Below are 26,572 nucleotides of genomic sequence, written 5' to 3' on the forward strand. Positions count from 1 at the left end.
TGCAACCCTGCAGTAGAGAGAGAAGCTTTAGTTAAAAAACTCTCTTTTCTTCCGCGGTATAGTATATATGTTACTTATAAACATGAGAGTAAGAGTGAACATATGGAAAAAAGGGAAATAACCAAATGAATTGACACATATTCAACTTGCATAGAAAATGAATTATTAATCCATTATATATATGTATATTATATATTTATATATTATATATTTACATTAATATAAACTAAATATGCAAAAAAACATTGTATTGATGACTCAGAGTGTAGGATTCTGTCTATTTCTTTGGCATCCTTTCAATTACAGTATTTATCAACTTCTGTCTCTGTAGATGTAAAGCACTAGACACACACATTATTAGTGAGTGTGACAGTAAGTGCAGAGAAAAAACACTCCAGCAGGCACTGACCTGGGAACACCAGGCTTTTCAGCAACGATGAACCAGCCTTCAGAAGATGACTCAGAGATGACAAAATGTTTAAAGCAGGCATCTAACAGCTGAAAGGCACCTATTACAAACTCTCATGGCTAGCAAGTTGCTTCTCTTAACTGACTGTTTCTGTTTTTTCTAAGACTGTATCCACAAGTTCGAGCTTCTAGTATGAAAAAAGGGAAGAGCTTTTCTTTTATTCATTCTGGCCAGTAGTGGCTTGCTGACCAATCATGCAGGATGCACAACCTGGTCAGATGTTCACATGCACACAATTCCATGTAAACTACAGTACATGCTGCTGTCTACAAATGACTTGCTAGTGCTGTTTGAGCTACATATTTAATCAAGCAAAAATTCACTGGAGTTCTGTGTTAAAGATTTCTATCTACTCCCCACTTATCCGCATATGAGGTGTCATTTCAATAGATGTTTTGATTCAATTTATCTTGTAATTTATGAAGACTTAATCAAACAAATTACTTCTAAGGAATGCCTGAAATTATCAGCATTAAAATTTCTATCATATTTTTGTCTTTTGCCCACTGTCAGCTCTGCCTAATCATTTCACATATTGGTCCAGGTTTGCTTCCACACTTCAAAATTCTATGTATAACTCTCTTTGACATCCAGATAGATTTAAGAAAAGAAAAATGACATCAAAGCCCCTATGTTTATTACACGCTATTTGGTGGATGAAATGGTAGTCATTATGAATCTTCTGAAATGAGTATGAAGGAAAAGCTTGACAGAGTGCTTCAGCAAGCTGCTCAGAGAGTTCATGGAGCCTCCTCCACAGGAAGCGGTCAAAGCCTGCCGGGATTGACCCCATGCAACTTGCTCTATGTGAACCTGCTTTAGCAGGATGATTCCCCAGAGGCCCCTTCCAACCCAACCACTCTGAGATTCTGAGGTATTACTCCTTGGCCATCCACGAAGAACACTGTGAGGAGGGACAGCACTGTGGAAATGCTGACATTCCCAGCAGACCATAGCCTAGAGGGCAGAACAGCTCCAGAGGCTGCTGTAGTTTCAGAGCAACAAGTAACTCACACTTTGTTTCCAGTCATATCCAGTCCTTGACAAAAATTGTAAATTTCACAAGCAACGACCTTTGTGTCTGTGGTTTTGCACTTTTTTTTTAGCTGATGAATGTGAAGTATTTAATAGCTAAGATTAGTAAAATGGGATTAGAAATTGCTTTAAAATTTTGGAAGAATCAAATGTTTCAGTAATATAGCTCGATTATTACAATTTTAGCTGTGAAGTTCTACTGCTGCCATTCTCGGGACTCCTAAACAAGGATTTTAGATAGATACCAATAATAGAGATAGGAACCCACATTTTACAGCAATATATAAAGCTACTTCCATGTCATTTTTTCTATTAGATGTTCTAACTGCTATAAGAGCTTTTCCTAAAAATCAAGGCATTCCTATTTAAATATTTTTTATCAGTCACATAATTCAGATTTCTTCTCTGAACCTTATTACTAATGGTGAAGGTTTCAATATATACCTTGATGAAGAGGGGTCTATTTTCCTGCTTATTTAATTAATAAGTGTTTAGCTTTTGAAAAGGAATCCAGGTTTCCTAAGTAACTTTAGGACAAAGGAATTTTAACAGGGATGGGCTGATTTCACGATGCTTCAACTTCTCTGTATCCAACACTTCACGCAGAAAAACTGACATACAAGGAAGATATGCCCTAAGAAAATCTCCTCCATTTGTTCTTCAAGTTTGTATGTTCCTAATATATGAAGATCATAAAGTACTTTACAGAAAAGTACTAGAAATATACTGAAATCCTATAAATCAATATCCTGAGTATGGATATCAAGATGGCAACCTCTTGCACATACAGCTACTCAGTTCTTGTATCTCATTTTACTTAAGAATGAATTCAGAAAAAAACTTGCCTTACAAGAAGAAATCATTTTAAATTGATAGAGAGACACAAACTTTCCTGACTAGGTATCAATCCATTACTCTTTACACCTAATAAATTACTGTTTTTAAAACCAGTAAAGTTTAGCAAGGAGGACACACCCCAATTCAGGAAGAGTTAAACATTTAACCTAGGGACAAAGCTTGTGCAATCCACAACCCATGAAAGCTAATAAACCTATTCTGCTACCCATCATTTTAGGAGCTGTCATACAATATTAAAAACATCTATTTGAAAATACTTTTATAACAACAGTAAAACCACTCAGCAGTTAAAGGCAACTGGGCAAAACCACAGAAAGCATACTGCAGTCTAAGTGAGTGCAATACATCATAAAATAATATTTAACTGAGAGATAAAGTCTCTGAAACCCACAACCTACTACAGTGTATAAATCTATTCTGATACTTATCACTTTCAGAGCTGTCATACAATATTAAAAACATCTATTTGAAAATACTTTCTTACAACAGAATCACTCAGCATTTGAAGGCAATTGGACAAAACCACAGAAAGCATATTGTTATCTGAGTGAGTGCACGGTAAGTATAAGCAAGTATATAAAATGTTTACTCTGAAATACTTTATTGCTTTCAAAAAGAATGAAAATAATTGCATACTATTATTATCATACACATAATTTGCATTAAAGAGTCTGAAGAAAGCAGAATATTTCTTACACTAATGGTAGCTATTATGGCACTGAACAGAGTGCTCTTGATTTACATCATTGCACCTGATTCTTCCAGATTAATGTGGTGTTTCACGAAGTTCAGAATGATGACAATCCAGTGTAAGATATCTTCAGGCTTTTTTTACCATGATAGGGACACAATAAGATTCTGAAACCTCAGTCTCCACCAGAGCTTCTCGATGACTTTTAGTATCATGCATTGCATGCACTGTTAGAGATTATTACTGACTCTGATCTAGGTATAGGATGTGTTTTATATACTGTAAACTATTAAACTGTGGGAAAGAAATAGAAAGGTTTTGTTAGGACATATTCACCTTTGTGAAAAAGAAAGAAGGGATATAAGCTACCCAGACCCAAAAAACTACAAACGTCCTTATAAAACCCAACATTTTCAGAAATCTGAGAGCAACTTCCTCACCAATTTCCAGAAAAGCACATTAACAATCTGGCTGTATTTGAAAAATTTCCTTTTCTTTAACATTCTGCTTAAAAACTTCTCTAACATTTGCATAATTCTATAATGCATGTAGTTTTCATTCAAGAGTGAATATGAATAGCCTTGATACTTATTAACATATTGACAGTTTTTTCAGTTCTCTAGTAATAAAGTGTAAAAGCCTTTTTTTTTTCCCCTATTGTAATCAGTTCAGATCTCTAAATCACAAGTTTAAGGAAAAAATGGTGCAGAAATCTGCACAGAAGAAAAAAAATTCTTCAGCCTGTGAAATTTAGCTAAGGCCCATTAACACACACCATTATTTATACAGGTACTTGATTCTCATGTAACATGCCTTTAATGCCATTCACAGAAGTAGAACATCAAGAGGAATGGGGCACATATGTCCTCCTGTGGTTTCCTCTAGCTGGCATGCTGGAAACCTGTTCTGCACTAGTAAGAAGAAACTTCAGGACTCTGTGCACACAGACTGCCAGACTTTTGATCAGTGAGGAAAAACAGGCAGCTGCACAAGACACTCATTTCTTACAGAAATAATACAATCATTTACAGACATCTACACTATATTTTGAATTGTCTTTCCATTATCAGCTTCTTCAACCATAGCAACAAGTACAGACAGCAATCAAATCATGTATTTTACCAGGGAACCCAAACAGATGTGGCAATCAGACTCGACAGAGCACACCCAAGCATGATAAACAACCTAAAATATAATTTTTTTTTCCCCCAATCTTTGCAGCCTCTAGTGCTGGAAATAGCTTTTTTGATAACATTTATCATGTTAATTGATATTTCTATTTAAAACTAAATATAGAACAAAAAGAAAATAGGAGAATCTCTCTGTTGTCATTTAAAGTTGATACAATGTAATCTAACACAAACATAAAATCTTTATAAAAATTCACTTGATCTCTGAAGGGCTTTAAGACTCTGTAGCAATATTATAACAAGTCCACACAAGACAGCAACACAGACAGAGTACTAGCTGAGTAACTTCCTTATTTAAAATCACTTGCAAGGAAGACTGCGTTTCTTGAAAGAGTTACATAAACAGGACTACTTTAGATATTTTCATAGGAGAAAATTTTGCTTAACCGTAATTTTTCTTATGGTTAACACATGAAACGATAATTAGTCAACAAAGTTCTCCTTTTCACAGGTGTAAGTGTGTATACTGTATTCAAATGCCAGCTTACAGGAAGATTTGAGAATACAATATTCCTTCAATATTTGAGAAATGGACCTCTTCTGTAATCTAATAAAACACTGGGATGCAATCATTGTCATTACATTATCGACCATGCTGCAAGCAGTGTTTTTTGTCTAACTCTTCATATGGTAAGAATAACATCTTTCTTAGAAATAAGGTAAAAATAATCAATATTCTACTATTCCACATCTAAAAGGCACATTTAAAATAAAGTAATTTTCTTGTTTTTAATTTTTACGGCTTTATAAAGAAACGATATTGCTAACAGAGGAGGGGATCTAAGAAAAGCAAAGCATCAAGCAATAAAATTTGTACTTGATTGCCCTTAGTTAATGATCAAGTTGCTTAGTTTAAATCTGAGTATTGTAGTTCTTCCTCAAGCACAGCTTAAAATGTCAACGGTAAATTAAATATTCAACAGGTTTTTAAATACTATAAAGGATATATATTGGATCTTATAACAATTCTAGTAGAGATGATGTTAACATGAAAACATTACAAAACAATTTTGATTGCAAGACAATTTGAAGGCAATATGATTGCCTGTAATCATCCTAAAAATCAGCTTTTATCCTCCACTACTTTAAATGCAGATTTAAAACAGGAATAAGAGATTCAGACTTTAACACCTAAGTTCATACTGGCAGTTTTCTGGATGCAGGTTTATTTTTCCTGCAAAATCAAAGCACCACAACCAACACCCACAACAGACAGGCACGTCGCTCTCGAGGTGATTCGGGTAGTGCCTTAAATCCGGTTTATAGATGCTCCTGCCTCGCTGCAAGAGAATAACCAGAACAGAAAAATGACGAGCCACTGAAAAGCACTCCCTTACCTTCTAAACCTGCTTCAATCAGCCCAAACTGTTCCAACACTTTTACAAAAAGCACAATCACGATCAACACCGCTATCATTTCAAGCCCTTCCAAGTTCATGGTGAGTTAGGTCATGGTCTGACCACCGCCACTGAGGAAAGTGCTCTTCTGCCTGGCTTTCTTTGCAAAGCCATTGAACTAGGCGCGGAAGGCTCCTGCGAGGGAAGGGGGCGAGTGGGAGGGGAGCGGCTCGGAGCACATCCCGGCTACCCCAGCAGCGGCCAGGAGAGGCGGGCGGATCGGCTCCGGCCTGCCGGCGCTGCCCGGCTGGGCGCTGCCCGGCTCGGCGCAGCCATGCGGGCAGCGGGCCGGCCGGCGGGACACCCCCGGGATCGCCCGGGAAAGGGCCCGGGCGAGGCCAGCGCTGCGGGCGGCTCGTCCCGGCGGGGGCAGCGCTCCCGGGCTGGCGGCGGAGCCGCGCGGAGCCGTTGCCGCGGCAACGCGGGGAGCGGGGCCAGCCCCCGGAGCGGGCTCGGGGTGACACCGGCCCGGCGAGGGGCGGGACCGGCACCCGCGGGTCCCTCACCGGGACCGGCAGCAGCGGCACCGGGACCCCTCACCGGGACCGCAATAGCGGCACCAGTCCCCTCACCGGGACCGGCACCAGCGGCACCGGGACCCCTCATCCGGGACCGGCAGCAGCGGGACCCCTCACCGGGACCGGCACCAGCGGCACCGGGACCCCTCACCGGGACCGGCAGCAGCGGGTGCCTCACCGGGACCGGCACCAGCGGCACCGGGACCCCTCACCGGGACCGGCAGCAGCGGGACCCCTCACCGGGACCGGCACCAGCGGCACCGGGACCCCTCACCGGGACCGGCAGCAGCGGGACCCCTCACCAGGACCGGCAGCCGCGACACCAATCCCCTCACCGGGACCGCAATAGCGGCACCAGTCCCCTCACCGGGACCGGCAGCAGCGGGACCCCTCACCGGGACCGCAATAGCGGCATCAGTCCCCTCACCGGGACCGGCAGCAGCGGGTCCCTCACCGCGCCCTGCTGTGGCCGGCCCCAGCCGAAATGTGCGGTGGGGCACTTGCCAAGTTCTCCGGTAGTTCCTCCGGTAAAACAGCCGCCTCGGAACGATGACATTCCACTTGTTGCGTGTGGCAAAGTAATACACAACATTGTGGATGTAACAGCAAACTAGGAATCCTTTTGTTGTTGTTGTTGGGGGGAGTTCTAATTATTAAAAAAAAAAAAAAAAAACCAACCAAACAAAAAAAAAACCAAAAAAAAAACTGACTCAGATTCTTTAAGGCTTATTCTGAGGGCTGATTTAGAAAACAAAAATTGAAAAGACAGATAAAGAATCATAGTCTAAACCATAGAATGGTTTGTTTTGGATGGGACCTTAGGACCACAGGCAAGGAAACACCACCAGGCCAGATTGTTCAAAGCTCCTTCCAGCCTGGCTGTGAGCACTTCCAGGCATCGGCAAGAAAAAGGAGAAACAAACTTTTTTAAAATTGTTGCTCACTTCAGTAATGTTTTCTAAACAAAGTGCTTTCCATGGAAATCATTAACAGTGAAATACAGGAATAGTGACCACAGGACTGAACTGGTATTTTATACCATTAACAGCCACTGGCCTATTTGCAACAATCTGCAGTACTGGCATTGTCACATGCAGTGTATTCATGGTTAAGGATTTACTCTTTAAATCCCTTGAAAGTTTAGCATCTAAGAGGAAATTTACAATAGCAAAACAGCACCTCTATTGCAGCAAGAAATGAGCAGGGGAACAATTGCAACAAATTTATTCCTGTCTGGTAGAGCACTGTCCCCCTCATGGTTGAAATCAATTACTGCCAAGGGCTCAGTTTTCTTTCTCTCCTTAGATAAGATTAAAAAAAAATTTCATTGTGTTATGAGAGAACTAGCATCAACTTCTAAGTCCCCCAGGTATACTTGCATTATAATGGGTGTTGTCATTACTGAAAACATTGGAATGAACTGAGAGTAATGGCACTAACAGATAGAGTATAGGTACCTTTTTTTGTACAGTGGATAGATAAAGCCTCACAGCCTAATGTTCACACATCACTATTCTATGACTTTTACTCAGGATTTGGCTCCCTGAAGCTGCTTAAACTTTTTCTGTCAGAAAAATCTATGTTTCAACTTTCCATCCTAAATATTGAATTCATTTCAGCTCTTCAGGCAGCTTTTCTCTTTGCTTTTATTTGCTGCAAACTTTCTCCTTATGTTATTTTTTTTTTTCATTCAATCTTTGTTCCAAACAAGGCTAAATCTCTTCTCCCTTTAAGCCATTTTATCAATAGCTGTAAGAGAAGTAGGTCCAGTTTTCCTTCAATGTGGAACTAAAATAGACTAATTTATCAGCATCAGGAACATAACATGTGCAATCTTGTATGCCTTTACCCAAAAGTTATGTTTAGGTACATGCAACATCATCACCTGAAAGAACACACTCCTTTTAATTAATAGCTTTCAGTAATATTGGTCTGCTGAAATTTTAAAGAGGAAAACACTTTTAAAACTACTTTTTAAAAGGTATTTTCATAACAGTTACACTTACTCAGGGCTGAAAGCAAAAACGTGGAAAGCAGAGCTTGTGGTGGCAAAGCTGCCAAACTGGAACCCCATGGCTGGCAGTGACTAGACAAACACACGTGTCAGGGATCTGCCTTCTCAAGGATCAGCAAACTGAACAGTATTTCCCAGAGGTGCAGGTGTGCTGAACCTATGGCTAATTGTGACTCTTCTTCCAAGACACAGCAGAGAAATGCAGAAGTGAAGAATTAGTTATGATGGTTACAGTTTTATAGGTACATGCCAAAGCACAGTAAGAATGATGATCTTAAGGGAAGGCAAGGTTTATGCAAGAAAGTTTTGACTAAACTTGTGTTTCTCAAGTGCTGTGAACCAGCCATGATAATGCCTTTTTTCCCCTCCTTTTTAATATAACTGTAGGTAATCTAATATGCAGTTTAATACACCTTCACTCATTAAGTCATTGCTTTTGAGAAAAACAGAAGTTTTTTATTAAACCTTACAATGCCTCTCCTGTAGGAACACAAAAAGCACAGAGCTATCTCTGATCTTCACCTCACCTACTTAAAAATGGACCTGACTCATTGACAGGTAGGGTTACAAACTGCTTGACATTATTTCTCTCTCCAAGCACCTTGCCAAAAACCAGTGATGTGGCGTGTTGTTCTATTTTTTGCTTTCCATAAAGACAAAAAAAAAAAAGTGATTTTCATTTATCTTTACAGTTCTGTCAAACATGACAGGAAGAATGAAGCTAACAATTGAAAGTATTGGCACCCTTTTTTTTCTCTTGCCTAACTACAGGAGCCTTAATATATTGCAGAAGTAAGCTTTAAAAAAGTGTACGAGTAGGAATGCAGGAAATAAGAATGGGAGGAAAGATATTAAATAATAAATTACACACTATATAGGTACTTTATACACAAGAGCACGAAGGCTTGTTTTTCTTATATGTAACTGCAAATTAAAGGTTTCAGTCTTAAAGTATTATAAATACTGTCTCCTTTTCATCAAAGCATTTTGCAGCATTATATTTTACTGTGAGAGTGAATATATTAAATTGAAGTCACTGGTTGTATTTTCAGCTAGGAACATATCTAAATGGTTACTTCTCATCTTGTGATGGAGCTATAAACCACAAAACAATGACTCCATTTACTTTATTATGGCTAAGATCCTTGATACCATTAATCTTAACTGCTATTGCTTAATGCTATATATCAAGAAATGTTAATGTTAAAAAAAGACCTAATCCATTTATACTGAAAAGTGATGAGTTGATCTACAGTTGGAGTCCCAGTAATGGCTGTATTTCTTTACACTTCATTTTCTTATACTGTTATGTTCATTTGGATGCTGGTAAGCCACTCCCAGATTTTCATCACGGCTTCCAAGAGGACAATCACTAACCTCTGGTAATCCCTACCACCTGTCAAAACAGGTTATGGGAACGTGGTCTGCAGAAATGAAAATCCATTGTATTTTGTTAAAAACATAAAAGATTAGTGATCAGAGATAAACTTGATGGCTTTGGATAAAGCAATGGGGGCTGCACAAGTGCAATACCAGATTTGGGAGAGGCTCTTATTAGTAGGGGAAAGTTAATGATAGAGTTAATTGGCAGAGCTGGGTGCAGAAGTCAATGCACTGCAAGAGAAATTATATGGAATAATACCAGTGGAATTCCATGCCACATATAAAGTCTAAGAACAAAACCTCTAATAGAAGATACAATTTCTTGATTTTGATCAGGAAAATCTTAATACTTTCTTTTAATGGTAAAAATCGTGATGTAAAGCCATAGAAATCTAATGATTGCTTTATTATGAAGATTAATAATATTTTTGCCCATATTTAATAAGAACAGCTTTGAATAAATATTTCAACATCCAGTAAAATCATTAGAATATGTATTCCATGTAGATATTTAACAGAAGTTCATAGTTTTTTAATCTTAAAAGGGGAAATACCACTCTTTCTTTCCAAAAAAGAAAATGGGCCAGAAAATCTGAATGTATCATAAATTCAAATACTTTATTATCTTAGCAGCTAGCTGTTATTACACTGTCCTCTCCCTTTTTCTCACTCTTAAATTTACTACTAGCAATATAAATTAAGAGAATGAACTAAGACATTTTAAAATATTAAATAAATAAAACCTAGTAAATCTTCCAGCTCATCAAATCACTGAGAAAACCAGAAAAAAGATACAAACTTTTCTCTTTTAATTTAACACTTTTTATTATTAATTATTTAATGAATCTGAAAAAAAGTGACAAAATGCCATGATGCATTCAGCCACTCTCAATGTCAACTCTGATAAGGGCCAACACATTGCAACTTTCCAGACTGGCATTAAGTCTTGCCATTAAGACTTCCATAGTTTTCCCAGATAAAACACAAGTAAAAAAAGATCACAGCAATGTAATATCATACTGCCTTTTTTCTACCTTTTCACAACTTTTATCTAAATTTACATCCTGAACTGTGTCCAATGCTTTTCAGCTGTCACAGTGCAAGGACCTGCCACAATTGAGTCTTGATGATGCTTATGTCATGTAAGAAAGGAAGACACAGTTACTGATATGCCCCTAAACCAGCAGTTCAGACCCATGGCAGCAGGCAGCAATGACTCCATGGGCTGGCATGGAGGTTGTATCTCATGAAAATTGTCTCCCATGGTGTGAGCAGGGCAAGGAATGACATAGTCATGAAGCAGAAGTTCTCTCTTCCCACTGGGTGCATAGTTAGATGGCAGTACATAAATCCAGTGCTTTTACAGAACTGATTTAAATAGAAAATAATATGCACAACATTACTCATAAGCAGGCTTTTCAAAGACTGACAGAAAACATCCTTACATGCCAACAGAGATGTATTTCCAGTTGAAAAGTATACCTGAAGATCTGAATAATATCATAACATCGCTCCAGTTTTGGGTTGCTATGAATGTCAGAAGCAGCACAAAATCTGTCAATATATCACTTATTCTTTATTATCTTCTGAATTTTATGTGGGTATTCTGGAGCCTTTAAAATGGAATTATGTTTCAAGTTTATCCTTTTCCTTGCAGTGAAAATATGGCTCCCTGAATCTGGTAGTGTGTGTTTCTGGAAAATACAACACCATGACCATGAACAGTGTTATTAGAAGGCAGAAATTTTCTCATCACATACCATTCTGATAACTCCATCTCTTTGCTGCAAGTTCTTAAACCTCATTAAAAAGAAAAAAATTCAAAATTTTTCAATGCCTTAAAAATGTCAGGCAACTGTATTTTAAAGATCTCTGTGGAAACTGAAGATGAAAAATATCTGACTGTTGTAATTCCACAGCTGTAGCTCAACTGTTTCTTGTGCTACTTCTTTATTAGCAAGGAATTTTCTCCTAAGAAACTTAATGATTTTTCAAGTGTTTGCTCTTGAGGGAACATACTGATCATTTTCCAAACTATGGAAAAATTCCTAGACTTTCAAAGTCACATAGACTTACAGGGGAGTTGCCAGTTGTCATTTGTAAAACTCTTATGTATCTTCCACAGCAAAGAACTAATGAGGGCAGTTAAATTTTGATTTTTGAGATAGTCACAGCATGTCAAGCTGTAGTGCTTTATGATACTTGATCTAATTTCTCTGAATAACACAGGGCCACAAGGAGCTCAGTGCCACACACAGCTGTGGGACACCACAAATGGTAGCAGGCCTCCAGCAACTCATTTTACCATGGTTCATCCAGGCTATTGGTACACGACCTGCACCTCCAGTATATCTAAGAGATTGTGTTATTCTGCCAAGGTGTAAGTGTGTGAGTTAACACTCATCGCCCAAGTGGTTTCATTGAAAGATTCCTAGACATGTCAGTCTTTAACCTGGGTATCATCTCTTACTCATTTCTCCCTTTCTGCTTAACAATTCAGTGTCTATTTAATGCCTTCAGAGCAACAGCTCTAAGATTCAGTGTTTCTTCCCTGTCCAGCAACTAAATCTTTAATGCAGACTTCACGGGTTTGCTCCTCAGCTATTGTGACCTTCTCTTTTGTCTTTGTTAAGTGCTTTCTTGATCCTCTTTATCCACTCAGCATACTGCCACAAAATTAATCTTTCTTGCTTACCACTCCAACTATTTCAGTCTTCCCTTTATATTTCTAATGGATCCACTTAATCATATGCAAGATATCTACTGTCACCTTCAAGGCCAGTCCTAGCATACTACTGCCATGCCTAGTCAGTGTTGACTTTTAGGGAATATTAAGCTTTTAATCCACCCAAGAAATCATTTTAGCTTTACTTATTCATAAATTAGACTGTATTCATAAGAAGTGTTGCTGGCTTTAATACAGCCCCTTAATATTTTGAAATATTATTATAACTGCATGTAGATGCTGACATTTTATAAGTCATAGCTATGGACAGAGAGTGAGAAATTAGGGCGAGACAAAGTGGTAAAGTTTTCATCCAGATAGCAAAGGGACAATATACATCATAAATAATTAGAAATATCATTAATAATTAGAAATGCATTCTGTGGTTTGCTACTTCTTTTGTGACGGATTATTGGAAAACTGTCAGGCTTTCTGCAGGCTCAGCTGTGAACATTGTATTATGTTGACTTTATCACAAATATGTTTAGGACATTTATCTGTAGCCTCAAAATAAAGAGACTGACAGAAGAGTTCCTCCAATTCAGCTGATGCAGCATGTGGATGTTCTCCAGACTTTTCCTCCTAATCCCTTGTTGGTTCATTAGCAGCTCACTGCTGACAACAAGAGACTTATGCCAATCAACAGTAAAAGTCCCAGGAAAGCCCTCATATGCCCGTGGAAAACAACTTGAGAGTTTGGAGAAAGACAGCATTTTTCATAGTTGTGCTTTAAAAAACTCAGAGAACCACAAAACAAGGCAGAACCAACGAGCTAGGGAAATCTGAAGCCAGTGTCTATAGAACCCTTCAGCCTAACTTAAGCCCTAGAGTATCATTAGTCCAAAGAGCAAACTCCTACTTTGCCCAGAAGTTTTTATTAAGACAAATGACAGAACAAAAGACTGACACATTCTTTCTGTTTGTTTGTTTTTCAGACTGGTTATACAATGCCAACCAACATATATTAAATAAATAAGGCAAGCTGACAGATACACTCAGTTTCCAATTCCAATTTCCCTATTACCTACTTGAAGCAGTATGAAGGAGCCCAACAATTTTCTTCTTGATAGTCTTTCAATTTCTTTCCTGCAGATCTCTACCATGTATAAATGTGACACAGAGAAATCCATGTGCTAAACAAAGCTCTTTTTAGGTTCAGTCTCAATTTTGCTAGGAGTTTTGGTTTGGGAGGATGGCCATGCTAAGCCATCTTATTACAGAGACTCATGAAGGGTGTGTTAGGATGCCTGAACAATCATGGGGGATTGCACCATTTTTTCTCATGTTCAACAAACCCCTTACAAATAACTATATTGACCTTATATTTAATAGTATTCTTTACCTCATCAATGGTCCATTACTATTAAAGATTGTTTTAAACCATCTGGTGAGGATGGCTTTTTAGGTGAATAGCTATACAGAAACACACCCTTGGGTGAGCAGTCTCAGCAGACAATCCAAACTACCTCAGTTGCATGTGTGGTTTTTATAACACACATTTGAAGAACATTAGTGCAACAATCCAGAAAGACATGAAACACTGACATTTTTTAATTCAATGAACAGAAGATTTCTGTGCAATGAGCACCATGACTTGTAGACTTTTAATATTGCTAAACTCAGCAGAAATATTATTAAATTATTGGGCAGGGAATTCTTCTTGTTATTTAAATTATTTTTCCCCCATCTGTCTTTATGCAATATAAATGCCTGTATCACCACTTCCTCCCTCATTGTTGTACTGTTTGGTTTCCAGGGAATAATTTTCTTTATAAAGTGGTAATTTGCATATAAAAATATGTATTATTACAGATTCATAATTCTATTGGTTCTTTACTCCTCATTTCTTTAGTCCTCTGTGCTGTTTGAAAGCTACTCTTTTTTAAATTCATATTTGCTGCATTGATTTAAGCCTTCTTCACTTCAGTCTGTAAGGTGAATGTGCTTATGTGTGAGCTGGTAACCTTCCAAAACAGTGTGAAAATTTCTGGAGGAAAGAGAGACCCAGTGGAGACACAAAGAACAAACAAGACACTGAAATGTATTTACATATTAATTTTAAAATGCATCAAGATACTGTTGCTCTTTCATTTTAATCTCTCACAAGAATTTCTATAAAAGGCCAGGTAATACTTCCTTTGTTTTTATATTTACTAGCAATATGTCATGAAGAGAGCTTTGAATGTTCCAGGGAGTTCAGGAATGTAAAACAACATGAAATACGACATGCAATGCACCTCGCTTGTCAAAACAAACAAAAAACAAGTGGGACACATACAAAGCTTCCCTACAGTTAGGTATTTATTTCTTTTGCTTTCTGAACACCTCATTGGTTATTTGATAGATGGTCAACCCCCACTGAGTAAAAGAGCCCACATTTTGTCCTCATCTGTTGGAAACATGAAAGGGCTTGCTCAAGTAGCAAGGCGGTGAGCACCTCAAGGACAGGCATCAGAGGATGCATGAGGTTCATGGTGGCCCAGTAAAATCTTTCATCCAGTTGTATATCAGTTTACATGACAGAGAAAGGATTAATTTCCACAGGCTGATTAAATTCCACAGGTGATTAAAACATTCATCAGAGTAAAACAAAGAAACAAAATTGATTGCTTCCCTTCACATGGAAGATTTAAAAATGCAATTGAAGCAAGTAGACTGCATCTGTGTTCTCTGTTCGTAAAAGTACTGATGCTAAAATTGTGCTAGATAGGTTAAAACAAAAATATTTAAAAACTTCTAGACCAATATTTTGAGATCACCTGCAAAACCAGTAAAGTCTAAAACTAAACAGCAGTAAAGGAAGGGCAGTATGGAAGAAGGGAGATTCTGAAACGCTTTTTTTTCCTTCAAGCTGGGAGACAAACAAAATTGAAATGGCATCTTAAGACTGCAACACAGAAATTCATTTTAGAATGTAAATTAGATTCACTCATGAATATAGGCCTATCAGAGGACAGGAAAATTGTGAAATGAAATATATACATACAACATGGTAGTGGCTGGAGGTAACAGACCTCTTATATTCCCTTTGCATTATCTGTACACTCCTCCTTTGTAACTTCAGTTTGGATTTTCTTCCCTCTGAGAACTATCCCTCTGACCTATTTGCAGTGTTTTGCATCAGAAGAGAAAACCTGGGCTCTGTATTCAAAGCAAACAGCAGGGTCTGGCAAAGGAAGCCCTTGGGAGAAGAGGTACTTGTCAGTAGAGAACTTTTCCACAGAAATGCAATGCAGCAACACTGATGGCTGGAGGCAGAGTCCACAACTGCTTTTCAGTCTTGCTGCATATGAGGAAGGCAGACCATAGAAAAATGGCAAGAGTTTGTTTCTGTTTCCACCTGCTCCACAATGTAGGATACACAGTCTCCTCAGGGAAAGTAGGATCCCCACAGTATCCAACTGCGTGTATTCCACCTTCCAGAAATAGAACCAGGCTCAGAATTTTTTCCATGGTCTTACCTCTAGGAATGTTACAAACCTAAAGCCATGACTTTTTGATGCCTGTTTTGAAATCTACCTGACATGGCCTGTATACTTACTGTATTTAATTGCTGGCAGAGTTTCAGGTCTCTGGTTTTGGAGCATTATTTTAATTTCATTCCTTGCAGAACTTTTCCATTTAAGTATAATTTTTCTTGATGCTGTCTGGCTTTTTTGTCCTTGCACTATTTCCTGTTGCCATTTCCAGTCACTAACAGTAGGTGTAATTCCATAGCTTTCTCTTTTGAACAAAGTTTTTGTTGTTGTCATTTGTCCCCAGCACTAATAATTTGAAGCACAAACATCAAATTGCAAGGAGAAATTTTGCTTTTTCCAGGTTCTATTCTGAATTGTTACTACATTAGAGACTACCTTGCAGTTGAGTCACAGATCACTGTATTGTGACAATCTGGTTGTGTGTCAAATGGGTGATCTCAGACCAGTTCTTTATCCATGTCACCATGTATCCATTCAAGCCACCTCTTCCCATCTCACATCTCATTGTGAAAGTGAAATATCTATTTTCTATATTGCCAAACCATGGGTGGATCAGAAATACCGGTACAGTAAAACAAGCATCCTCTTTGAATTTATCAAAATACAGAAATATATATTTATCCCTCAGTGAATAACATATTGGTATGAAATGCATGTGATGCTCTACCCATTCAGTACTGGGATTCTGTTCTACTGTCTATGCTCTACTATAGTTGCATGTACCATCTTCAATACATGACATCCTAGCAAGCATCTTTGCTGTGCCTTTCCAGCATGACCTATTTTAAGAGTTCTGTCATTTCTACATAGGGTCATATAATATGGTGGTTTTGACTATAGGAAAAACTGAATTTCCAGCACAGGCTTTTTTCACAGATCCATGTATTCTTCTAAGGTTTTGTTACATTATGCTAGCTAAGACTAGAAAGCACAGTATAAAACATTTCTAACAAGAAAGCCCAGGATATAGGTTTTTTTGCTTAACAATAGATTTAACCCACCTACCAACCTCTGTAAACATGATGGAGTAATTTGTCTGCTAAATGAAGGGAAAATACCAAAGAAGTATTTGATGAAATATTCAGAAAGAATCCAGAATTACTTCTAAAACTATGTTATAGTCCCTACAACTGCTAAGCCATGAATCATAGGTACTAAAGTCTGTGAAGTCTTGGAGAATGAGCTAAATATTTATGTGTCTGTTCTAAGAATATTAAGTTTGTGATGTCAGAATAATGCTGATCCTTCTCTTCAATGATATGTTAATTAATGTACTTAACAGTTGCTTAATATTAGTGGCTTTCAAAATCATCACTATTAGGCATTTCACAACTTCTCATTAAAAAAAAAAAGAAAAGTAAAGGGACAAAACTTTTATCATATTACAACTCAGTAACTAACAAAGTATGAAAACTTTCGAGACAGGCCTACAATTAGAGATGTTCTGCAGACAGGGAAGGTGTCATGGGTAACCCAACATGCCATTGCATTCCATATCTATCTGTGCTGTCATGGGTAACCCAACATGCCATTGCATTCCATATCTATCTGTGCTCAAAATTGTTATAGTCTCTTTGAGACACTGGCAAAGAGAGCAGGGTGGTACCACAGGTTTCTTGCTATAGGGCCAAGGCAGTGCAGGCAGAGGCTTTTCCTTTTTGGGTTCTCTTTTTGTTGGTTTCTTCCCACTTGGAGGGACTGCAGTTGTCAGGTTTGAGCTGCTTGTGCTCCCACTCTGGGAGAGGAGACTGGAGTTGCCCCTGCTCAGCCACCCTGCCTTGTCTGCTCCTGTTGTCTCCTGCCACACGGACAGCGAATTCCTTCCGAGGGTTTCTAGCCCTGCAGCTGGAGAATAACAGTCCGAGCTCCAGCTGGGAGGATGAGCAGAGCTAGTGGGGTGGGAGAAAAGACTGGCATCTTCTTTCCCTTTGTCCTTTGAACCACACCCGCAGCTGAGGAGAGCCATCCTGGTGGGGGATGTACCTGGTGGTTTCAGGTCTCTCAGTTCTGGGAGTCTGCCAGATTCAGCACTTTTGTATCTGGTGGTTATCTCTTGACTCTTGTTGTTCCTTATAATGGTAAACTGTTATTTTTTCACTGGCATCTGCTTGTTTTAGTTCCTCTTTGGTGGAAAGATATTGATTGAACCTATAAAGAGAGGTAATTCAGTACAGAGTTCTTCTTTGAATTGTCTTAAACTAAGACAGAAGATTATCAGACTGTCGTTGGTTTGTATTTTTTTTTCCATTCATATGGGAGAATTTTCAATGATCCAGAATAAATTCTGAGGCATTTTGAAAAACTGCATGATTTGCAGAGTTGTTCCACATTCTGACTTACACTGGTGAAACTTGTTCTGTGCATGAAGCTTTGAATCTGTCCTATTCCCAAATCACTACATTGTATTGTTGCAAAAGTAGTGGAAGTGTCAAGCTAAAGATTTAATATAATAATTATCTGAAACTGGAGCCATAGTTTAGCAATCACTATTAGAGGTGCTGCTGAGAGTTAAATTCCTACAGAACTTACACTTCAAGTTCCAAAAACGGGATCACTGAAGCTGAATGAACCCATAGAAAACATGGCTTATACAAGAAAACAGTAACAGAGCTCCCATATTTGACTGTGATATGAAAGACTTAAAATACAGCTAGCAAAAAAATGTTCTGAGGGAAGCATAAACTAAAAAAAAAAAAAAATGAAGAATATTATTCAAAGAAAGGAGACCCAGTTGTACAATTTTAAGGGATCTCAGAAATCCATCTTGTCCAGTCTCTTGCAATGCAATTTACTGATTTAAAAAAATATAAAATTTTAAAAATTAGAGCACACACACCCATGAACTCTAATACTTTGTCACTCTCTAGAAGTTGAACTCAACCCCAGCCCAGTGTTTTCCCCAATAATGTTTCTTCTGTTTGATCTAACTTAATTCTTGTCTATGCATACATCTCTAAAAACCAATTCCTCATGGAAGCAGATCAGAGGCTAAAAATTTAAACTGAAGCCACTAGAATTCTTTGAAGCAGGCACTTGATTTTTGTATTTTCATATTATCCTATTTATGATGCTCTGGTACATTTATTTTTTTTTAACTAGAAAACTGAATATCTAAGTTGTTCTTGCTATTTTTAAAACAGTTTTTCAAAAATGGAAAACAAAACAAACAAAAAAGGGTTTGGGAAATGCATTTTCCTAACATAAAAACATAGAATTTCAGAACCATCCAGAATAAATTCTAAATTATTCCACAGCTGTGGGAAACTCAACTTTCATTCACATTGACTATTGCCTACTTTGATTTTATAATGTACTCTTTCTTCATTTCAGTTAAGAGCTTCCCTAGGCATTGACTGTGTTCTTATATACATTCAGATTGTTATCCCAGGTGTATGGTATCCTAACTGATAAATGTTAATAAAATAAAACATCTAAGCTTATATTTAAGAGAAACATCTGGTGGGCATATGATTTCTATTTAATTGGGACGACATTGAATACCACTTTTTTTTTAAATAAACTCATTTGGCCCCTCAAATTCAGATCAGCTTCATCCAGAAAAAATTATCCGAGGTGTACAGTGTTTAATGGAGGTCAGCATATATCCCAGACTCATATGGATGCACACTATGGTCGTGTTCCCTAGAAAAAAAGAAGAAAAAAAAAAAAAAAGAAGCCATGTTCTCATGTTTGTTTGTCCACTGCATTGAGAAAGCAAGTCTTGCCAGAAACCTTGCAAATACCAAGAATAGTTTTGTTTTCCAAGCACTGCACCAGCTGAAAGATAAATGAAGTTATATGTAGCCATACAGTGCCTGACGTGCTAAAACAATTATGTCTTTTAATAAATAGAAATTTATATTGTTAGCTCAAGATGAAGCAGTGCTTGCTGTATGAAACAAATTTAGCATTGATATGCCAGTTTTGGCTGGACAGTCAGTTTAATCTGTAATAATCTTTAAGACAAGATTCATTTCAGGGAATTTTGATCAGAAATACATATTTCTTACCTGATGAACTCTTTTGGAGAAATTCTTTATCCCAGCAGATAAAACTCTTTGTTCAGAAGGAGCTGCTATCAAATATTCAACATAAAATTATTCTGTTCTTTAATGTGTTGATACTTTGGCAGAGATGAGCCCTAAATAACTGTCTCATTGCATGTTAAGAGTTCATGTGGCTGGCTTTCAATTCTGTGTAATTTACTGAACACTAGAGAGCTTTATTACAAGGTTCAGGATAAAATTAAATGAAAATCAAGTCAAAATGAAGCATGGGTCATCCATGAGCAGAATTCAGTGACACTAGAAAGCAGGATAGCATCTGTTACAGAATCCAAAAAGACAGATGGATTTCCAGTGCATCTGTTTCTAGAAAATAAAATGGTTTGGCTGAGGTTTGGCTGTGTTTTGTTTGAAAATAAGAAAGATGTCCTAATAAATTGGGCTAAGACTCATCTGGACATACTTTTACTTCTACATTAGTGTAGATACAATCTCCTTTGGAGTAGGTGAAAGAGTGAGAAAGCATGAGATTCCACAGAGATGAGAGGAATAATCTGCAAGATAATGTCTCTCTTCTCCTAATTGAAGGAACTCAGCTACACAAACCAAACAATCAAAGAAGCAAAACCCCCATGCAATCTGTAACACGATCAGTCAGCAACAAGACCTACATAAGTCAGTAGTCCCAAAGGTACTGGACCTAATTTGCTATTGATTTGTAATATACAGTCTCTCACAAAAGTACAAAATGGATGTAAAATGTTACCTGCTTAAAATGCTGCATGGCATTTGTTTAGTACTAAACAGCATCTGGCACACTCGTATTTAGTATTTATCATGAGTGTATCAGCATTAGAAAGGTGACTAGGGTCAGCTGGAGACTACAAAGCAAGACTTCTTTTTTTTTTTTTTATTTTCAAGTTGATGCTTCAAATTTTAGACTCAAGATTTATTTTTTATTTTATATTTTGACACTATTAACTGAAAATGAAAGGGTAAAAACAGAATGAGGTATTCTGTACTTTTTCTCACCAGTTGTGTCATGGCCCTGCAGCCTGCTGGATGTGCTTTTGGAGAATATATGGCAACATGGAAATTTTCTCTGTGGAGAACTCATAATTGCTGGAGCCTGAACAAGGGGAGCTGCATAGTCTTGTTACAATCACTACAAATTCCTGTGCAACAAGATGTGAACTGATGCAAGGGACGGCTGGGTATTCAGTTGTCTCTACTTACAAACTCATTAATAATTTAAGTTTTAACTTACAAAGGGGACAGCTATACTTTTAACCTACTCTCACAGCTTGTGCAATGAGGGGAGAGAGGGGATTCCCAGCCACTAGAATCTGCATGGGGCAGCAGAGATACAGCAGAGATACAATGGAAAGTCTGCTTGCCATAACTGTTTGTTTGGGGTTTTTTTTCAGAAACAGCTAAGCAAGGAACTTGCTTTAAAGGAAAAGGTTCTAGTCATTCTGAAAAAGACACCTTGTATTTTGGATAACTAGTCAAATTAAAAGTTTATCTTACTAAAGTATGACTCAGTTCTTTAAAAAAAAAAGAACAAAAACATAAACATCATACCCCTCCATCCCCCCAAAACCAATTTTTATTGAAACCCAGTGCCTTATTTAGGCTGTGATGTTTAATGTTTCAGATAATATCAAATAAAGGATACTCAAATCAAAATTCAGCTCAATATTTCTACCTGCTTTTACACAGACTGATAGAGAGCCTTAGACTGTCATTACATTTTTAAAAATAGAAGGCACATGAATAGGCATGCACTTCAGGTTTTTTAGAGAAATGAGTCACAGCTTTTCAATTATGTTTCTTTTCTTGCATCCTTTATTTTCAATTTAAGAAAAATACCTTATTTGTAAATCCTATTGTATCTTTTTCAAAATCCTGTGAACGTAGATAATCTCACCTCATGTGATTGGGATAACAGCAATAATAGCACTGTAAAAAGCAATAGGCCTCATTGTTACTGTGGTTTATTGAAGCAGATAATGAGATCTGGTAGGTTACCATGAGAGGAATATTGACAAGTAGCACTTTACTGTAAATATTCATATTCTTGTCTATGAGTCAGAAAAATTCTACTATGAATTCAACCTCACCAACGTATCAGTGTATTCTGTGAAGTGCTCCATTTCCAGGCTCTTCCCAACCAATAGTAACAGATTTTTATTACTTCCCCAAAAGCTCAAAGTATTTTTCAAATGTGTTTCACAGGAATATTTGTTGCTTACATTTAGATAGGGAAACAAACTAAGAAGTAGAGAACTGCTTTTCATAGCACAGTTAAGGAGCCAAAAGTATAATCTGCATATCCTATTCTCCATCCTAGTATTGTCTGTAATAAAGCTTAAAGTACCTACAACACTCTAATTTTGTTGTTGCAATTTCTGTAATTACTTTAAGTATGCTATGCTGCTGTGAAATATTGAAAAAGGAAAGGCAGAGTGCAGCTCTGGCTGTTAAAAAAAATGGCAAAGGGAGAGGCAGACATACTTTATAAAGTAACATGTGACTATGGGGTCAAGATTAAAGAGTCTCCAAAATTCTTTGACATTTTCATCTTAAAGGTAAAGAGTTACTTCACAAGACATCTCAACTACAGTGGCTTAATAAATTTTTGAATCTCACAAGCTCTTTGAAATTCAAAGTGTGCAAAATGTTCTGGATGAAATGGCATAGGATGCTATGCTACATAGAGGCTTCTAGCAATCCTGCAGCTAAAAATAATCAGGAATGCTAGAACTTAGCTTAGCAGTACCTTAGTTCAAATCTTTTCCCAAAGTAATATCTTATCTTGATCTAAGCAACATAAGGAACAAGTGGAAGACCTACAAGGACACAGGAGCTGAATTCACTACCTGATTGATATTAATCAGTTTTCCTCACTTAGCACTGTAATAGTTGGTCTAGGAAAAGCTTTGGAATTGACAAACTTCAGGTTTTTATATTTTGGGAATAAGAAACAGATATTTCAACACCATTTCTCACTTGATGTAAGATCATCATCCAAATCTCCTTTCATATTTCTCTACAAATGTGAAATGGGAGAAAGGAAAGCTTGGAAGCACTTAGAAACAACAGGGTGATACAAATATGAGTTCATGGGTGTGTCTTGTAGCTATGATGGGTTTTGATTTGAATCCCACACAGTATTTGAACACCCTCTAAGTAATGCATAATACACACCCATAAATGTATTCAGCTAGTGAAAAAAACTTCTGGATTTTGACATTTCCTACAACTGACCCATGACCACATATTCAGTGAGAACAGTGTGCTGGGACATGCTCCACCTGTCTGGTCTGTATTGAGAACCCCTCAGAGTCTGCACAGAAGGGCTGACACCACAGTCATATGGCATGGGGGCCTAGTGAGGACCAGCTGCCAAAAAAACTCACCTGAGCACGTCTGGTAGCCATATATTCAAATGTCAGCTTGTATGAAGCTACATCTTTACATGAGCTACCTGATCTTTAGGAGATTCCAAGAGATTGCTGTATTCATGCTAAAACTTTCAAACTATCCATGGTACTCTATAAACTCTAGGAACCCAAAAAGAAAAATAAATGCCCAGATTTCTGAAATTGTTTTCAGGTAAAGACGGACCCCTTAACTCATAACAACACATTCAACTCTGAGAAAGACAAGACCATTCTACCTAGATCTAGTTGTCATACTTCAGTTAAAATTATGGCACTGTTTGTCATAAGGAACAGATATAACCACTATATATGTAAACCATGCAAAACAGAATGCACATTCATTTATTAGGTTGAAATCAAAGTGGAATGTGCATTTCTGAGACTGAAGCTAAAGAAAAATTAGGTAAATTTGCTTTCCCAGCCCAGGCATTTATTTGAAAACCTGTAGTAACTATGTGAGAAAACAAAATGTTGGATTATAGCAGAAGAAAATTCTGAGGCAGAGAGAGACACTGTAATAAATTTATCTCTCTTATTTGGGCTCCAGTCAACAGAATTGAAGAGAAAAGGAATATTCCAATGGAAATTAAATACTGAGAAAAGAAGTAAAATTATTTGTCACAGAAATGAGACACTCTAAATACTGTCATTTACTTACCTACCAATTGATATGTCTTTTAAAAAAAATCTGAGTTTAATGAAATAAAATAGAGCAGGCTCAGCACAGCTCCTGTCAGCCTTCTCTGTTACTTGTCAGAAGATGAGAAGTGAAAAAGAAGCTTCTTATCACAATATCCACTCAAGGTATCAACAATTGGGAAAGCACAATATTTTAAGTCTTAAAAGCTATTATTTTCTCCACACACTGTCTGTGAAGATGAAAAGATAGAGTTCAATGTTGATATGTGGAAGAAACTGATGAATGATTTCTGCAGCTTTGGGAAGCTTTGGGATCCTTGCATTAAACAAAGAGGTTTTTAAATTAAATAATGTACGTAGCCAAAGGAGGAAAATTAAAATTGAAAGAAAAGGAAGAAAAGTTCAGAGTTATGAGGATACTATGAGGACTAGTTGAACTGAAGGGTGGGTAAGAAATTAGATGCTTGCAGGCCACAAAGAAATGGGTTGAAGAGACTTAGGTCCACCTGTCTTTAATTTTTCCCTTCCTTTTTGCTTCATCACTGAGGATCTTTTCCTTATATTCTCACTATGCAAATATACTGACATTTACAAAAATGTGCATTTATTTACATTTCAAATTTGCATGTCTACTCTTTTTTTTTTTGCCTCAAGACTTTAGCAGAGGTACCTCTATTCTTCCATGAGAATTTATGGAATATACGTAGGTTCCTAAATCATGTCTGACAGCTTCAGTTAATGTGGGCAGGTAGATTTTACTCTATGAAATATGCTTCATCCATAACAATTAAAGTGTACTGCACAAGTTATGTGAGCAAGAGATGGAGGGTGTGTAAAGAGTTAAAGCTTCCATGGTAACCTCAGCAGTGAGGATGCAATTGGTTCGTTTGGTCCCTTCTGCCACGTCTTGATTCCATGCCAACAAATCATGAACTGTCCATCATTTACACATCTATTTTTAGAGCATCCTGAGCTGCTTCCCAAAAAATGATAAATGATACATGTTCACAGAGGGCTCGCACTGGTCCTAGAAAAGGGCTGTTTCCATCTGAAATGCAAGGCTGGAGCTCTGGAGCAGAACAACATGACAAAGGTACTGACCTACAGTAAAATCAGATTAGAGGATTTGGTCAAAATGCCCTTTGCTTTTCTAAGCAGCAACCTGTTCCTAAGTAAAGGCAAACAAAATCTATATCAATGATGATCTAATATGCTTGTTGCTAATAAGGGAATTGTTTCTAAAGGCTGGTTTACCTGCAGAGTCGCTCTCAAGTGAGAAATGTTTAGTAATTGCCTCATCTGTACTGGAGAAGCTCTTTTGTGCTTTAAACAGGAAGGCATGCCAAACATGTTTAAATAATGATATACGACCACTGCAAACACAGAATCTTTAATCATGCATTTCTTTAGTAGACAGCCCTGTTCAAGCAGGATGCCCAATTAATACAGCCAAACAATGAACACAAACTGCTTATGTTGTACCAGCAATTCATCGGCATGTCTGCACTACAACAGCAACAAAAAGGCAAAATATATACACACAAATGGGTGAGACACACTTTGTGGAAGAAAAAACATGAAAATAAAATCCTTGGGTAGTCAGAAGAGCACCAGCATAAGCCATATCATGCCATGGCATGGAAACTCAACAGAAGACTTTCCACCTAAAGTGCCCTAACTGCCTACAAACAATAATGCCTTAAAGAAGTAAAGCAATTCCTCTGTGTTGTAAGTTTGCTTCTCTCTTTTTGCTTGACCTTTACCATATTTTTTCCTTATTTTGAATACTCTGCGCTCAGTTTTCCTTGCTTCAGCAACACTTGCTAGACTTGTAAAGAATCTCCTAGGCTTTCAAGCCAAATTTCACATACAAACTCAAGTTTCTGTTTTATTTTATAATATACCCTGAGGACACACAGCTATATTATGTCTAAGCACAGGGAATTAACTCAATATTTTGCAGGTTACAGATAATGATCAGCAACTAATTTTGAACTACTGCATATTCCCCTTAACTCTATATAATTTAAAATATGGACTGAAAAGTCTTTGTACAAGAGGCTGCAGATTTTGAGAGCTGTAATCAGTCACGAACTACCTATATTAACTCTTAGTTTAAAGTTTTTTCTCATGAAGTCGATATGCTTTTAGTGTTCCAACATTTTTTATATGTATACCAATATACTGCAGGCTAGCAAACTGCAGTTTTAGGTTATTTCTCTGACAGACAGAATATCTTCTGAAAAATTAGAACAGTAATATTATTTCAATACCTCTATTTCATTTGCTGATCTGTCTTTTTACGTGACACCAGAGAGCCTTTTCATACTAACAGGTAAATTCCTGTTTTCATGAATTGTGTTAATTTAGAAGCAAAAAAAAAAAAAGCTCATTTTTAATATTTCCTTTTCTAGATATTTCTTGTCTGAAAGCGGCAAAAAATATTGCGAATTCAGCTTTGAAATTGTACTTTAAAAATCACCATTAGCTTTTCACAAAAGGACAGGTAAAATTTTGTCAGGAGTTCCAAAGAAAATCACAGAATTTTTACTTCATCAAAATTATTTTCTTGTTCTTCTACAAAGAAGTTTTCCTCATTTTAAGAACAAATCCTTTTTGTTTCCATGCTACTGAGAAGCACTGGAATTAGACATGATAAAGACTTTTCAAAGGAATGATTCAGTTGCAGGTGAAGTCTTATTCAAGATTTGTTGCATGTATTTT

At 37.4% G+C, this 26,572-nt stretch overlaps 1 protein-coding gene across 7 annotated transcripts in view; it reads right to left on the reverse strand.

The window, feature by feature from the left end:
* The window catches only part of KCNIP4 (potassium voltage-gated channel interacting protein 4), a 385,554-nt gene that overhangs the window by 169,873 nt on the left and 189,109 nt on the right, over window positions 1–26,572 (reverse strand). The window contains exon 1 of one of the 7 annotated variants that reach the window (XM_079306871.1): window positions 5,581–6,028. The exons of 5 other annotated variants lie outside the window; for them this stretch is intronic. In XM_079306871.1, the coding sequence (XP_079162997.1) occupies window positions 5,581–5,680 (100 nt within the window). In that variant the 5' untranslated portion in view covers window positions 5,681–6,028. Of the gene's footprint in view, window positions 1–5,580; window positions 6,029–26,572 lie in introns of those variants that run through there. One more of the 7 variants, XM_079306866.1, reaches the window with a different exon arrangement.

This window comes from Erithacus rubecula (genome assembly GCF_903797595.1).
Source record: "Erithacus rubecula genome assembly, chromosome: 5".
Classification (NCBI taxonomy): Eukaryota; Metazoa; Chordata; class Aves; order Passeriformes; family Muscicapidae; genus Erithacus; species Erithacus rubecula.